This window comes from Mauremys mutica, chromosome 10, assembly GCF_020497125.1.
Source record: "Mauremys mutica isolate MM-2020 ecotype Southern chromosome 10, ASM2049712v1, whole genome shotgun sequence".
Taxonomy (NCBI): Eukaryota; Metazoa; Chordata; order Testudines; family Geoemydidae; genus Mauremys; species Mauremys mutica.
The window spans coordinates 50,783,925-50,800,478 of record NC_059081.1 but is presented as its reverse complement, the minus strand read 5'-3'; the positions used below and the strand labels follow the sequence as shown (position 1 = coordinate 50,800,478).

Here is a 16,554-nt window from a genome sequence, read left to right as displayed (position 1 = left end):
TCCAGCCTTACTGATCACAGCCTGACATTCCATTGCTGCAGGATGGTGAAACCAAATATCACACTTGAAGAATGTGTCTGGGTAAAATGTAAGGCCACCTATGTCAGTCTAAAATAGAATATAAATGCTAAATAGTCTGATGGGTGAGCACATGTGTACGCACATTCACCCAGACCACTTGAGTTGAAGGAAGTTTTATCTTTTTCTTAGAATGGCTCAGGTTTGTAACACAGGCACTATGCTGATTCTGCCCTGAGAAGGGAATGGGTGAGTGCTAATCCTCACTAACCCTCTGAAGTTCTGATGACATTGTGCTACAAACCATAGCCAGCTGAAGTGTTAAAATATTTTATGTTCACTCTTTAAATTATGCTTGAGCCAACAATCGAGGCTTTGTCCACTTTTGTCATTTTGTACCTTAAGAGATAATGTGTATTATGGATATTGCACAATGTAGCTGTACTCTTTACCTTTATCTTTATATCCAAACCATAAATTGTTTGATTTCTCTTTTTGTCCTTGTGTACACTTGTGATGAAGTTTACAAGAAACTTCAGCATTTCAAAATTTGGCTTTGTTCCAGATCAGAATGAAAGAATTATGTTTCCCTGAAAAGTTCTTGCAAACTAGAAATTCCAGGAAAAAATTGTTTTGGAAACACCAACACAAATGTTTGCAAATTGAAATTTTCACCCAGGGGACAGGCAGTAGCAGAATTAAACTGACATAGGAAATTTTCCAACCACTCAGTTCTAGTAATTTCCTGTTAGAGACCTATTTAAATTAAAAAAAAATATTCAAGAATTTGAGTGAAGGCAGAACTAAGATACATGAAAAAAATTCAGTTTGTAAAAAACAAAAATAACCAAAAGCAGAATGTACTGGCACTGTTACAGTTAATAGACTTATCCAAAATAAGTTTGGTTCCCCTCAAAGACCCATCATCAGTGAACTATCTGAGCAAATAAATTAACCTTACATTGCATGTTGAAAGTCATGTTCCTGGAACCAACAGGCGTTCTAGAGAATAGGGTATTCCATTGAGAACATTTTGCCTCCAGTTCCAGATGTTTGAATATTGGGGCTGTTCAGACACAGCATTCTGACTTGCAGCTGTTCTGATGCCACAGAGGGAGAGAAGCAGCCTTCTAGGTAGCCAGGACTCTAACTATACAGGACTTTATAGATCCACCTGCAAGGTGGGAGAGTTTCAGAACTCAGGCTGCAGCCTGAACCCAGAAGTCTACACTGCAATTCAACAGGCTTGCTGCCTGAGGCCCACAAGCCCGAGACACCCATGGGTTTTTAAGTGCAGTGTAGACAGAGAGCACTCTGAATTGCATTCAGAATCAGAGATGGAGGTGGTGCAAGACTTGTGGATAGCATGTTTAGTGTTCCCTTAATAAGCATGCAACTAGTTTTCTGCACTAGTGGGAGATTCAGAAGTTTCTTCAGGGGTAACCTCCTATAGAGTGCATTGCAGTAATTCATCTGGGAGGTAAGTCATCCTGCAAAAACTAGGCTGGTTGTCAGTTTAGCACTTTTCACCTTTTGCCCATGCTAAAATTATTCACTCATTGCTCTTCAGATTTTTCTGTCGTTTTATTTTAAAGTTGGATTATTTAAAAGTGACCTGTAAAGGAAAAGAAAAAAAATGGGCTTGTGCCTTTAAAAAAAAACAAAAACAAACAAACACTTTAAAATTAGGCTTTTGTCTGTACGGAAAAACTTGGATATCTAGAAAGCTTGTCTTATTGACATCAGAAGTACTAAAAGTGAAATCTAAATTGTAAGGAGGAGTGATTGTAATTAAGACGTGTTTAAAACCATAACCAGAGTTTTAAACACTTTTAAAAAACCACTTGGAGAAAAGTTCTAAGAATTCAGCACTCCATTGCCAACAACTTCACAAAGATGCTGAAAATTTGAGTTTGAATTGCCAATTAGTTCTCCTTGGAAATACTAGAAAAAAAGACTCAACATTTCTGATTTCCAAGATTAAAAAATATATATATATATATATATATACACACACACACACACACACAGTACAGAAGCAAATGAGATACAAACATGTTTCTTTTTCCTTTGCAAGTCATTTTAAAAAAAATTTGTTTTCCACTAAAAGTTCCTCAGTGTGATTTGAAGGGTCCACACAGTCACTTAGTGCACAGCAAGCTAGTGTGGGGCAAATTTACATTCCTGATTGTACACTTAGTCCATGGCATTTCGGCAAGTCCCGAGTGTCTAGATTCCTGGCTTCTATTTCTAATCTATTCCACCATGAAGCTGGGTAAGGCATTTAATCTCTGTATGTCATCTTAACCAACTAATACTTTACCTGAGTCACAAATTTGTTACAATGCTTGCCTAATGTTTGTGCTATAAACGATAAACTATTTTGGGATACTATGTTGAAAGTCTATGCAAATAGAAGTACTTCAGTGACATTGTTTGGTAAGAAATATACTTTAAGTGGAGCTGTATGTGTTGATTTTAACCGTTTTATTACAGTTTCTGTATTTAATACTTTTCTTGGTAGGGTGTTGGTCTATCGGTCCATGGACAGTTTCGAGTGGCTACTGAGAAGACACTTTTTGCAATGCCAGAGACAGCAATAGGTAAAGATTGAATACAGTGTCTTCTTTTAATGTGTTCCAAATGATATTAAGTTTGTTCATGTAACTGAGAGAAGGTGTATTTGATTGAAAGTATAGAAGCCTGTGAAAGAAAATTTTCATGTTACTTCCTGTCCCTTTTAAAAGTATTTTCTATTAAATAAAAGACTGTGGTCAGAAAGACTAATTGTAATGATACTCAAACCAAAACCTACTCTCCATATTGATCAAAATAAAAGATTATTGGGTTAAAATATTTTTGGTAATTGAAGTGAGGGACTGATAGCATTGGTTAGGGACAACAGAAGACTCCCAATCTAATTGTGCCAATGCATTTCCATTCTCAGTTGCTGTTCTAAACAAGAATTAACTGGGCTAAATGGTCTGAGGTTTTTGTGATGTTCTGTAAACCAAAGCTAGAAACACAGGTCTAATGATAACTTAACCCACTGCACTGCCTTAATCTATCATTGGGATAGATTCAGACCTAGTACAAGCAGTTATAATTCTATTAATATAAGTTGAATTGCACTCACTTATATTAGGTCTGAATTTGTCCCAGTTCATTTTGCTAAATTATTTATTCAGTGAAGATAAATATTTCAGTTGGAACTCAAATCTGTATCTTTTTTTAAATAAACAAAAGAAATGATTCCATTACCCTGTGTGCCTTATTGGCAACTAAAAATCATAATATGGAAGACATGCTACCAGGTTTGTAATGGTCAAAACAAAACAAAAAAAGTCAGTGGAAGGAATTTGGGAGTGTTTACATGCATACTCTGACACCAAGGGAGAGTCTGAGCAATATAAACTGTAATGAAGACAGTTATTGTAAAGCTAATAGCTTATTAAAACTGAAGGAAATAATTCATTAGGGCCCAATCCTGCAAGGTGCTGAATGCCTTCAATTCCCATTGATTCCAAAAGGTAGTTAAGGATACTTGCAAGGTAAAAGACAGACAAGAGAAATTAGAGTTCACATTTTCCACTGGCAGTAATTGCATTATAGGCCATTTTTGCTTATTGCAGGACAATTGCAGAATTCATAATGAAATGGCTACACTTTATAAATGGAACTTTAATATGAAGACTTTATAAAGGGTTAACTGATCATTTTAAAAAACTAATTCATTAACTAATTGCTCGATCTGGTGGGTGGACTAACAGGTTGCTTATAAACAGTGGCTTATTAAACTTCTCCTGATGTGGTTATGTGTATACTTGCTATTCATGTCTGTAACATTTATTAATCATTTATTACCCCATTGTAAACCGTTCATAAAAGGCATGGCCAAAGTAATAACTGTTAGGACAAGTTATGTTTAATCTTTTAAAAATAAAAATCACAAAAAATAGCTTGGTAATTTGAATTGTCTTTAATATTTACCCAGATATAAGTTGCCTATTCTTTTGAGAAGTTGGTGCTTTGAAATTAAGTGCCTTGTTTCCAATAAGGGATGCAGATATCTCATTTCTTTGTGAACTTTAATTGGGTAGGGGCTTTCTTTAAATGAAAAATGTGCAATTTCCACTGCTACCTTTTTCTTGCATTTAATTCCCCACCAGCCTTTGTGCAGCCTTTTATAAGATAACATTCTAGCAGTTTTTCCTTTCATAAATAGGATCTTTTATGAAAGAAAAATATACATTGTAAGGATAGCTATTTATTAATGAGACATCCCATTGTGCCCTTACCAGAGAAAAGATGTGAACTGGTTTGCAGAATTATTGCAATAATCTTGACTGGGGTACTATAGTGAGTACTTAGTACTATCCCATAGTTAAGGTACAGAAAAGTTTGCCAGAATCCACTTTTACAGATAACTGTTCTAGAACAGTTCTCTTGAACTGAGATTTTCCATGTTTGGTCACTCCCTGAAATTTTTTTTTTTTTTTAAAGTTTGAACAAAGTTCATTTTGCCTCATTGCAATCCTTTAAACCAACCTCTCCACCCCAGGAAACTAAATGCAAGACAAAATAAAAACCTATTAGTGTAACATTAAAATTGTGAAATCAAACAAGTGAGAAAAAAAAAAAGGATTTAGAATTTTGTTTGAATCCAAGTTCTGGCAGTGGTGTTTCTACCATATTGCACTTATGTAGACTGTTTCATCCTTCCTTCCATTTTCAAATGGAAACCTTAATACATTCCTCTGTATTAAGAATGTAGACTATAAAACTCCATTCCCTACTCCTAGGAGAATTCTGTGCCAAAAAAATTAAAACATTCTGCACACTATTTTAAAATTCTGCAAAATTCTGCATTTTATTTGTCAATACAATATAATCACACCAGTTTCAATTATTTTTGGTCATTTTATTTAAAAATACCTGTCAGCAAGTATGTCTAACAATATAGACAACAAAAGAGAGTCAGGAAATATTTTTTGACAAATAGATTCCTTTCTAGGCATATTAATACAGAACTGAGCAATAATTCATTGAAACTACAATACAGAACTGTATTTCCTGCACCTCTGAGAACCACAGCAAGGCTTGGGGGAGTCAGGGGTAATAGAGGAGCTGAGGGAGAGGGAAATAAATTGCTGGGAAGGAGCCTGGGTGTGAACATGGAGGGTTATTGGGTATGGGTGGGAAAAATATGAAACAGGTCTTTTGTGGAGGGGGGGGAGGGGAGAGTGAGGAGGGATTGTTAGGGAGCTTTCCTAAAGCAGACCTTGCTGACCCCTAGCCTCTCCCATTCAGTCAGGCACATCTGCCCCATCCCCATGTGTCCCTGCACCCTCTGTCCACATGTGTCCCTCAACCCCTACTCAGACACCCACTCCCCCCCCCATTCCCATGTGTCCCGGCACCCTTCCCCATGTCTCTGTGCCCCCATCCAGCCACTCCCCTGTCCCTATGTAGCTCTGCACTCCCTCCCCCATCACCATGTGGCCCTGCACCTCTCTCCTCCCTGTGGCCCTGTGCCTCCACTCCCATTCAGCCCCTGCCCCAGTCTGCCCTCCCCCACTAGCCCTTATGAGCCCCTGTCTGACCTTCCGCTGGCCCCACACTGTCTGTCTCCCCATATCCCATGTCTCCTGACCTGGCCTGCTGCAAAGGCGGCTTTGCAGGCTCTCTCCTTCCCTTGCTGGCCGGGAGCTGTTGCTGTGTTCTATTGCAACAGTGCCCTCTGGTGGGAAAAAGGCAGAACTGCAGCAACATTTCAGCAGAAGCTTTTTTTCCCCATGCAAAAATTCAAAATATGCACGGCTCATTAATTATGTGCGTGCACAGTACCGCAGAATTCCCCCAGGGGTAATTCCCAAATCTTTTTAGAATGTGGACTACACTGGAATATAGATGCTCTATGACACCCATGTAACTACTGTGACAATTACTTACATGCATAAGTAATAGTGGGAACATATTTATAGTGTTTTTATCTGTCTTTTGATAAGATTAATCAGTTGGAAATGAGGAGAGAGCAAGAACCATGTCACAAATCAGCTTTTCATTGACTACCAGTAAGTGCTTCAAGGACCCGAGTTTAAGAACTGCTGCCATAGTCTATACTGAGTTTCCAGTGTGTTGAGCTTGCACTGGCAACATTAATTTTTAAGATTTACTGTCTTTGAATTGCTTGACTTTGCAAAACACTAGCATTAAGGCTGCAAGATCATTTAAGCCCCTGATGAAAACTGAAGTGTAAGATTTATCACTAGGGCTACAATTTTGTCACAGAAATTGTGACATTGCAGTCTGGCACTCGGGGGTCACAGCACTGTTCATGTTTGGCCTGTCTGCTCCTCCACAAATGGAAGTGGTTGGGCAGATGTGCCAAACCGGAATGGCACTGCAAACCTGTGCCCCAGGTCACAATGCCTTGAGTGGGGAGCAGGGCCCAGCCCTGCAAGACAGGAGCCACTGCTGTCAGGTGAGCTTGTTCTCCAAATCCCTGCTGCCTCAGCCTCATTCTTTAGCACTCCAAGATGCTCATATGTGGATGGGGGGGGGAGAAGGGGGTGGGGAAAGCACCTACCTTTGGTCATCTTCTGTGTTTTATAATTGCGGCCCCCCCCCCCCCCCCGCATCTCTGCCGTGAAGTTTACTTTAAGGCTACAATTTGGCACAAACCTTTCTTACTATAGGGGTCAAGAACGAAATTTGTAAAGCATTGCAAACATGCGTATGGTTAGAGCACAAAACCTGAAAATCCAGATTTCAGAGTAGCAGCCGGGTTAGTCTGTATCTGCAAAAAGAACAGGAATACTAGTGGCACCTAAGGGTACGTCTACACTACGGGACTATTCCGAATTTGCATAAACCGGTTTTGTAAAACAGATTTTATAAAATCGAGTGCGCGCGGCCACACTAAACACATTAAATCGGTGGTGTGCGTCCACGGTTCGAGGCTAGTGTCGATTTCTGGAGCGTTGCACTGTGGGTAGCTATTCCGTAGCTATCCCATAGTTCCCGCAGCCTCCCCCGCCCCTTGGAACTTCCGGGTTGAGATCCCAGTGCCTGATGGGGCAAAAATTGCCGAGCTATGCCCTGACCCACCGCGGACACGGTGTTTGACCCTAGAAGCATTTGGAGCTCTGTCTGGAGATTTTAAAAAAAATGATTTTGAATTTCGTCTTCTGTAACGGAGCGCTGATAGAACAGATTTGCCTGCCCTTACAGCGATCACGTCCGCATGGTCCATGCGGGAGCTCTTTCTTTATTTTGATTTTTAACTGCATCGCCACACGTGCTGATCGGAGCTCCATGCTGGGCAAACAGGAAATATTCAAAAGTTCGCGGGGCTTTTCCTGTCTACCTGGCCACTGCATCCGAGTTCAGATTGCTGTCCAGAGCGGTCAGTGGTGCACTGTGGGATACCGCCCAGAGGCCAATACCGTCGATCAGCGGCCACACTAACCCTAATCCGATATGGTAATACCGATACTAGCGCTACTCCTCTCGTTAGGGAGGAGTACAGAAACCGGTTTAAAGAGCCATTAAAATCGATATAAGGTGCCTCCTAGTGTGGACGGTTGTGGCGTTAAATCGGTTTTACGCTCCTAAAACCGATTTAAACGCCTAGTGTAGACCAGGCTTTAGAGACTAACAAATTTATTTCAGTATAAGCTTTTGTGGGCTACAGCTCACTTCTTCGGATGCATAGAATGGAACACACAGACAGGAGATATTTATGACTCATAGAAATAGAAATATTTCCCTATGTTAAGTTCTCCTCACCCCTTCTATGGGTCACCTCAATTATCACTTCAAAAGGTTTTTTTTCCTCCTGCTGATGATAGCTCATTTCAATTGATTGGACTCTTCCAGTTGGTATGCATACTTCCACCTTTTCATGTTCTCTGTATGTATAAATATCTCCTGTCTGTGTGTTCCATTCTATGCATCCGAAGAAGTGAGCTGTAGCCCACGAAAGCTTATGCTGACATTCCAACTAGTGAACCTACCTATTTTATAGGTAATAAATATAAAATATTTGTGACCATTATCCTTACACTGTGCTTTCTAGCCTGACCATCTTTTTTAATGAACAGTGGGGAAAACTAGAGATATAGCCGGGTATTGTGTGGAAGAAGTTGTTTAATTGTGGGTGTATATTGAATGGTAAGAAACATGTCCAGATATTAAAATTGGTTTTATTTATTTTGTGTACTAGTCATTCTACTTATGCAATGCAGTAAACTTTGTAAACAGAGTTTACAGAGTCAGAATATTGTAAATGTCAATGTCATTACAGGGCAGAGATTCCTCCCCCCCCCCACAGTTATGCAGTGTTATTGTGACAATTGACACTCTACACCCCAAAATAGCAACATTTGATCAGTATTGTATGTTTATAGTTTGTAGGTAAACTGGGAGACCATTCATACAAAAAAAAAATTGGTCATCTTAATTTTTTTGACCTGCAAATACTGTTCACATTTACTAAATTTTAGTGTCTTGATAACTGGGAAAATTGCAGATTTCTATGGTATTAGTAAGTAATTGTTTTATTGGATAATACTTACAACCCATTTTGCAACAGAGTTTTAAAAAGTTTGATTCTATATATAACTTGCAATTATAAAAGGTTATTTATTAAGCCATAGGTAGAAAATAAAATCTACTCTTACGTCATCCCCCCCATTCATCATTGTACAAAAAGTTCTTATAGTCATTAGAATTCAGATGTGCTTGATACAAGAGGTACAGTATACAAATCCAGAAAGTGTTACTGCTAAGAGTTTGGTAGTCCCTCAAAGGCTCCAAAGTTATACTATATTTAGTTCACGCCATGGTGCTCCAATACAGCAGAAGAAGGTACATTATGGTAAATGCTCTTTTGCCTATTCATTCTGTGGGCTGGAGAGCAACATGCATGAGTTGAGCAAGAAGTCACAATTGATGTGGGTGCACGTGCACACACCCCCAGTCCACAAGATGCCAAGTTGTGCGTCCAAGCAGATTTTAATAGCCAAGCGACACATCCTTGTAAGCAAGGATATTTCAATCATCCTCTAATAGGGGGTTATCCAAAACCAGGCTAGTGGGCCATTCACATTCAATGAAAATTCCATGACTTGAACCAATCAAGGGGAAATCACATTTTTAGAGATTTTAAGAGCTTCTTCCTATCATCTGTAACATGGAGTTATTAATATACCCTATTATACTGTGAAGTCATGAAAAGGATGATCTTATCAGAGATGTTATCCACCTCCCATGGTCACTGTAGAAATGTGTTCCAAAATTGGAGCAAATCCTCTCCATTATTGCTCTCCTTGCCTAAAGAAGAATGCAGTAGCTTGTGACCGTTAACAGTGGGTTATTGGTAGGAAACTTTGCAGTGCCATTGGGTTTTTGTCAATGATGTTGGCTAATGAGCAGAAAAATAATTGTGAATATTTCCAGCTGCAATTTTGTCTCAATTGCCATTGGAAATTGATTTTGTAAACAGGCAAATAGCTTAGCAATTAAAAAAAAGTAGGATTAAATATCAAAGTATAATTTTCTTTGTGAATATATTTTTTGAAGCAAAGTAACACATTATAGGATAGAGAAATCAAATATTTGACCAATTATATTAGTGTAAATATTTAATGGGAAATGTAAAAAATTAAGGGTTGCTTTTGAGGACCACAGAACTTATATATTTGCCTTTGACAAGCCCAAGGATCTGTCCTTTTGGAACTCTTAAATGTTAATGTGATTCTTGGACTCTCATTGTTTACTTTTTAAATAAATAAGTTTCTACCTATTGCCTTTTGACTTTTGGGCTTCATGATTTGTTTACATTTTGAAAGTTTTGTGATTCTCTCCCCCCCTCCCCCAAATGCAGGTTAGTTGTGGTCTTCTCTAAAGGTGCCCAGGATTAGCCTTTGGGGTCTCAAAGCTGATGGGCCCTAAAATTTTAGGGAGGCCTCAAATTCATGACTTTTCCTTAAAAAGAATGTTATTTGCTATGTGGGAGAGTATTGAAATATATTTTGATTATTCAATGAACTATGAAGTTGGAGAGAGAGATTAGCTTCCACTTTTGATTTGCAACAAATTACATAAGAACATAAGAATGGCCATACTGGGTCGGACCAAAGTCCATCAGCCCAGTATCCTGTCTGCCGATAGTGGCCAATATAAGGTGCCCCAGAGGCAGAGAACCTACAGGTAATGATCAAGTGATCTCTCTCCTGCCATCCATCTCCACCCTCTGACAAACAGACGCTAGGAACACAATTCCTTACCCATCCTGGCTAATAGCCATTAATGGACTTAACCTCCATGAATTTATGTAGTTCTCTTTTAAATCCTGTTATAGTCCTAGCCTTCACCGCCTCCTCAGGCAAGGAGTTCCACAGGTTGACTGTGTGCTGTGTGAAGAACTTCCTTTTATTTGTTTTAAACCTGCTGCCCATTATTTTCTATTGTTTTCTTTGTGCTAATTCGGCAACAACATATTAGGTATTTTGCAGATATATAAAGAGAAATAGCTCTTCTCATGAAAAGCTTGGGAGTGATGTCTGGCTTATCTGTTGTGAATACTTGCTGGAAGGGAGGACTAGAATTTGAAGGCATTGTGGGAGAAGTGCACTTTAGGGAGAGACTTGGATAAGAGGGTGGAGGACTGGCAGACCAGGTCAAAGAGGGCTGCTACAGGCTAGAGGGCTATGTAGAAACCTGGAGGTGAGAGTGGGAAGGCAGCTCGCAGTGTGCAGTGAGTTGTGTATTGAATGGGTGGTATGACAGTCAATTCTTCTAGACCTTTCCTTCACATTTTTCTTGTTTTCTTCAATTACAGGCCTTTTCCCTGATGTAGGTGGAGGCTACTTCTTGCCAAGACTGTCAGGAAAAATTGGCTATTACCTCGCTCTTACAGGATTTAGACTGAAAGGGAGAGATTTGCAAAAAGCAGGAATTGCTACACACTTTGTACAATCAGAAAAGGTAAATCTGTCAATCTTTACCTTTGATAATAGGTCATAACAGTGGTCCCCAACCTTTTCCGTGGGGTGGGCGCCGGACGACTAGCCACCGAGGAGCGTGGCTGCTGGACAAGGAGCTGCCGAAATGCCGCCATGAAGTGGCAACATAAAGAAGGCGGCATTTTGGCGGTAGCACTTCTTGACGTTGCCAGTTCTTGGCAGCATTTCAGCAGCTGCTTGTTCGGCAGCCAGTTGGCAGGCGCACATGGATGCCCAGGTGGGCGCCATGGTGCCCACGGGCACCGCGTTGAGGACCCCTGGGTCATCGTGTTAGATTTACTTGAAGCTGAATTTCTTCTTTGTGCAGATATCACAGATTAAACTGATTTTTAATTATAAAATTTAATTTAGCCTCTCAAGAGCATCAACCCCATTGATGCAGTATGGGTATTACACTTTCTTGGGGTGTCCAGGACCATGAATCACCATTTTACCCTCCTGCCTTCAGTGAGATGGAGTCTTGCCTGTGGTAACTGGATGTCAGCTCCCTCACACTGCCAGCCCTTCAAGTACTCGTCCCGGGCTCCGCCAGCCCCTACTTTGCCTTGAAGGTTAACACTTCACGTGTCCTGGTCCCCAAGCTCCTCAGAAGCATTTCCCTGTAGTATCCAGCCCTAGTCACTGAATACTCACAATAATTACCAACTGTCCCCAGAGAGAGAATGTACACACAGCTTGATAGGTACAGTCAGGATCAGGTCCTTTATAACACAGCACTGCAATCTGCTTATAGTGAAAAGCAATACAAGTTTAACAAAGATTAATATTTAAGAGATAGTGAGCAAGGAGAACAGATTACAAAGAAAAGAAAAGATAGTTACATTTAGACTCTAGGATGTGTGTAACAGCTGAAGTCCTTGTCTAAAGTACTTTCTCACCTAAAGCAGTGCTGATGCCCCAATTCCTGGCACCCCCCATGGAGCTGAGCCCTGAGCCCATGATGCGCAGAGTTGGGGATATGGAGGGCATTGCCTCCCCTCCCCGCCAAACTGCAGCACAAGATCAAGGCAGTCCCGGGGACAGCACCACACCTCCCGAGTCATCCCCCTCACTTCCCCCTGGGCCGTGCAGGGCAGCTGCTGCTCTGGCTGGTGCCATGGAGCAGGCAACATTCCTTCCTCTCCTGCTTGTGCCCCAGGTTGAAGCTGCTCCTCAGCTCCCAGCCCCCTTTGCTCGCAGAGAGGCAGCTGGTAAGAGCCCACCTGAGTGGGAGGACCCAGCTCCATGGCTGGCAGACCCTTCCAGGAACAGAGACCACAGGGGAGTCCTCCCAGTACACAGCCCCTAATACCTCTCTCCCTACACCCTGAGCTATGCCTTCCCTGCACCCTGAGCTACCCACTGCCCGCACACAGCCCCTAGCCACCCCCCTCCCTGCCTGCACCCTGAGCTGTTTTCAAAACTTCTGTTTTTCCTGTTGATAGTCACATGTAACTAGGGCTTCCATGGCGTTGGCTTTACAGTGCTTAACCTAAGCAAAGGTCAGGAAATACATGCCTTTTGTCCCGCAAAAAACAGTTTTTCCCTCCTCTGCTGGGGAGTAACACCTTAATATAAAGGACATTTTTCAGTATGTAGACATAAAATATAATCAGCATATACATTGCATAATAATATGGACCACCATGATCCTACCTTTCAGTTAAGATCTCACACAACATTTTGTACAGATAAACATTATGACAGCAAAGGGTTACGGTAGTGAGTTTAATCAAGCTTTGCTGTTACTGAACAGTGAACCCTTTGCCAGTTGGCATCAAGGAGTTTTTAGGATCACAGTGGGACATATTTTTAAAGTCCCTCCTAGGCACAAAGTGTCCATGCATCTGTGAACACCAAAACAAGACATTTATATGCACAACCAAACACCTGAATGCAGTGACTTGCGTCATATGTACAAATTTTGTCAGCAACATTTTGATGGCCCTTTATATCAGAGGTATATAGTATTGGAGATATCACCAAAAAGAAAGTACAGAATATCTTAAGGATCTGATTTAATCTTCTTTGCCTCAACAAATTAATCCCTTGTTACAAAATCAGTACAGATGGTTATCCTGTACTCCTGTCTAACTCAGGCAGATCTCATGGTCCAGAAACACACTCAACTCAAGCAGCCTGGCTCACAGGAGGCATTGAGCATTGTCAGGTCCCAATGAAGCCAGTGGTAATTGGGTGCTTAGCATGTATTAGGCTTCTGTTCTTATATACAAAACATAAAATTGATATTTTGCTACTGAGTTATGTTCAGCACTGGATTGTGGTAGCCAGTTGTGAAAATGTCAATGTACTAGAAACATTTATTAAAAGAATCTACTAATGCTTGCGTATGGGCAACCAATCAAGAACTATTCCAAGCCCACACCTCCCCAAGTATGATTTTAGGTGACAGCAGTTAAGGCAGCCACTGACTCCAAATCCCACTTGGAGATGAGCTGTTAGGTGGTCAAAAACACAGGGAAGAAATCAAGTCAGTCAATGCTTTATCTTTAGCTCTCTTTCCCAGTAACATAGATAGGTCTAGATCCCACAGACACTTTACACAGCTGATTATCTTCTCACACATTAACAATTCCAGTGAAGCCAATGGAAATTACTGATGTTCAAGTTAGATCCCTGAGTGTTTGCAGAGTCGGGGCCTTAAAAAAATTGGCTGTGGAGAGATCTAAATCATCAACTCATTTGGTAAAGTCATAGCGTGAGATTGTGCCTATCCTTTGCATAGATGGGTAAGTGGGCAAGAGAAAATAACCAGCTTTCCCTATACTCTCTTCCTCCCCACCTCTTCACAGTGACACTCTTTGCACTCAGGGACAAGGACACCATAGGCCTAGTTCAGCTACTGATAGTCTCTTTAGGTGCCTAGGCTATGAAACACTACACTATCTTTAAGTATAGCACAGCATCAGGACTCCCAGTACCCTCTCAGAGCTCTGAGAGTTATTGTTTGCCTGCTTCAGCCACAGTTCTCAGTGTGTAAAAGATTATGCCTTAAGGTCACCCCATGAGGTGGAGCTGGGCATCAACCTTACCTCATATGTTGTTCCATGAGCAATAGCAGTCCTGTGGTCTGAAGTATAGCCCTCCAGCTGCACATCATAGCAAATGCACCTCCTTCCAGGTTGTTGTAAAAATAGCCCAAACAGAGAAGAAAATAGTAGGAGACCCCCTTCCTCATGAAGAGGAGGGGAAGCAGACCTTCAGGCTCTACAGAAAATCTCAGTTCCCATCCTCCTATGCAGCTAAAGGCCAAGAGTTAGAACTGGGAGTTTCGACAACAAAACCAGCTCATTTTCTTTACTCAGTGGGCTCAGGATGGTAGTGCTCCCTGTTCTTTAACACATAGCCTAGGACTCTGGTCTGAAAACTGTAAATCTGCTTGTTTCAGAGCACCAGCCCCAGCTGGCCTGAGTTTTTCCTTTTAAGGGTTCATCCCCAGGCCTGAGAAGCTGCACAGATGCAGCAGTTTGGGGCTGATTGTGACAACAGCAGTTCTTTAACTCTTTCATGATGGGTGGGGGTATGGGTGGCTGTCTGCTCCACCACACAGAGGTTCTGCTTAGGAAAAGGCCCTCTGTACTGCTCCTCAAAGGTGTAATTCAATTCAGACTGCTCAGTTTTCAGAAGTGCTGAGCATCTGCTGCTCATCACCTCTTTAAATCAGGTCAAGAGTCTTTAATCCATAACTGTTAAAATAATCTAGCTGGAAATACATTTTATTCCCCTATTATTTTAATTTGCCTTTTTTTTTCTTTTTCTTTTTTTTTGGTAGCTGCCTGCACTAGAGGAAGATTTGATAGCCCTAAAATCTCCTTCTAAAGAAAATGTTGCTGATGTACTGAACTCATATCACATGAAGGTAATCTGCTGGCTAGCTACAATCTCAAACTTTATTAAAGGGGCAACTATCAAGTTAAATAATAATCTTCTTATTTACATAACCATCATTTGCTGTATGTTTGTATAGAACCCTACAGAATGGATTCCCAGCTTCTACACATTACTGCAAGATGTTAATAATTTATATAGTAACATTAAATAAGTAAAAGAATTTTTAAAATCTAATTTACTTTTCACTACTTTTTGCATTTCTTTTGATTTGGACAATGAAGTTAGACTGATCAGTTTTATTTGGTTGTTCTCATCCACTGGCACAGTAGTGCTGAACATGGAAATCTGTAAATAAGTGCTAGGCATATTAGTCATTGCTTTTCAGTTTTGATGTTCAGCACCCGGGGCCAGCCACTGACAGAATGAGACTAGCACTGAGTGCAGGGGGAGTGGCCATGCACTCTAGAATTATGTGGATTCAGTGGCTCTGACATCTCACCACGTGGCACAGAAACTGCTATTGCAACCTAAAGACCAAACTAGAAATTGTGAGGGACTCCCCATTCATTTGAATGCCATGCCATATCCCTCACTTTGGGGTGGGTTTTGCCTTTCCACCTATGTCATTCCTACTTTAAGTCAGAGTAAAATGGTTTCATGCACGTAATGTGAATTTCATTCTTATTTTCTGTAAAGTAATCTGCAGAGTCTAAATTTTGAGCCCAGACTTCAGTGATTAATGATGTCCCTTTAACTTTGAGGCCCAATTTGGCAAATACTACCAAGCATAGTGTATGTTAACAGGATCAGGCTCTTGGTAGGCTCTAGTGAAATGCATTTGGAATATTAAAGCAATGCCTGAAATTAAAGCAACTAAATATTGCTAGTTTTACATTTTCAGAGAAAGATTACTTATTTTCCAAAGCGCAAATTCATAATTCTCTCTGAGAGTGTCAGTCAAGATTTTTGGGAGTGAATTTAACTTTATATCAAACAGCTAGAAATGTCAGATTTCCTTGTAACAGGTTGCATGCACGTATCAAAAGGTTTTAGATAATTTGCACTCAGTTTTATAATAGCCACTCTAGTAAGCTTCACAGTACTTCTTCCAAAAGAAAAAAAGCCCTGGTGCTAACAGACTTAATTTTGTTCCTTCCTCCCAAATATGCCTTCAAGGTGGTTTGGTTTTAGAATGAGATTGGTATCTGCTATTTCCCAGTTAGAATTGTTAGGTTCTTGTATACGTATTAAGTGGATAAATAATTGGAATACATTAATGTATGTAACACCACTGAATATCTTTGATAAAATGGAAACTATAAGCCAAGAGAGAGAATATGTTGCTATAAAGTACAGTGCAATCTGAGAGTTAAAGGAATGGAAGCTTCACCGTCACTGGAATAGAAGTGACAAGGAACCTGTTTGAGCTGCAGCTAGTGTCAGTGAAACATTGGTTTGTACCCTAAGCCCCCTAGGCTAGCAGGTCTAAAACATTTGTCATGAGCTCCAGTTCTAACACATCACATCATGCAGCCCCAGCTGCTGGCAGTCAGTCAATAGCAGCAGTTAATGTGACTCAATTAATGCAAAATTATCATGTCTTCTAATTGTATATGTGTAAACACTTTATAAATATAAACAAAAAGGCGAGAAAGAAGTAGAAAGAGGCCCTAGT

The 16,554-nt window shown here is 40.6% G+C and overlaps 1 protein-coding gene and 1 long non-coding RNA gene across 3 annotated transcripts in view; one reads left to right on the top strand and one right to left on the bottom strand.

Annotated features, from left to right (window-relative positions):
* The window catches only part of LOC123343311, a 37,488-nt gene extending 23,058 nt beyond the window's left edge, over window positions 1-14,430 (bottom strand). The window contains exon 1 of the long non-coding RNA XR_006572189.1: window positions 14,081-14,430. This is a non-coding gene — a long non-coding RNA (uncharacterized LOC123343311). The remainder of the gene's footprint in view (window positions 1-14,080) is intronic.
* HIBCH (3-hydroxyisobutyryl-CoA hydrolase) overlaps window positions 1-16,554 on the top strand; it is an 89,604-nt gene that overhangs the window by 45,768 nt on the left and 27,282 nt on the right. For both annotated transcript variants that reach the window (XM_044978354.1, XM_044978356.1), the window contains exons 7-9: window positions 2,543-2,621; window positions 10,865-11,010; window positions 14,821-14,907. In XM_044978354.1, coding sequence (XP_044834289.1) covers window positions 2,543-2,621; window positions 10,865-11,010; window positions 14,821-14,907 — 312 coding nt within the window. The remainder of the gene's footprint in view (window positions 1-2,542; window positions 2,622-10,864; window positions 11,011-14,820; window positions 14,908-16,554) is intronic.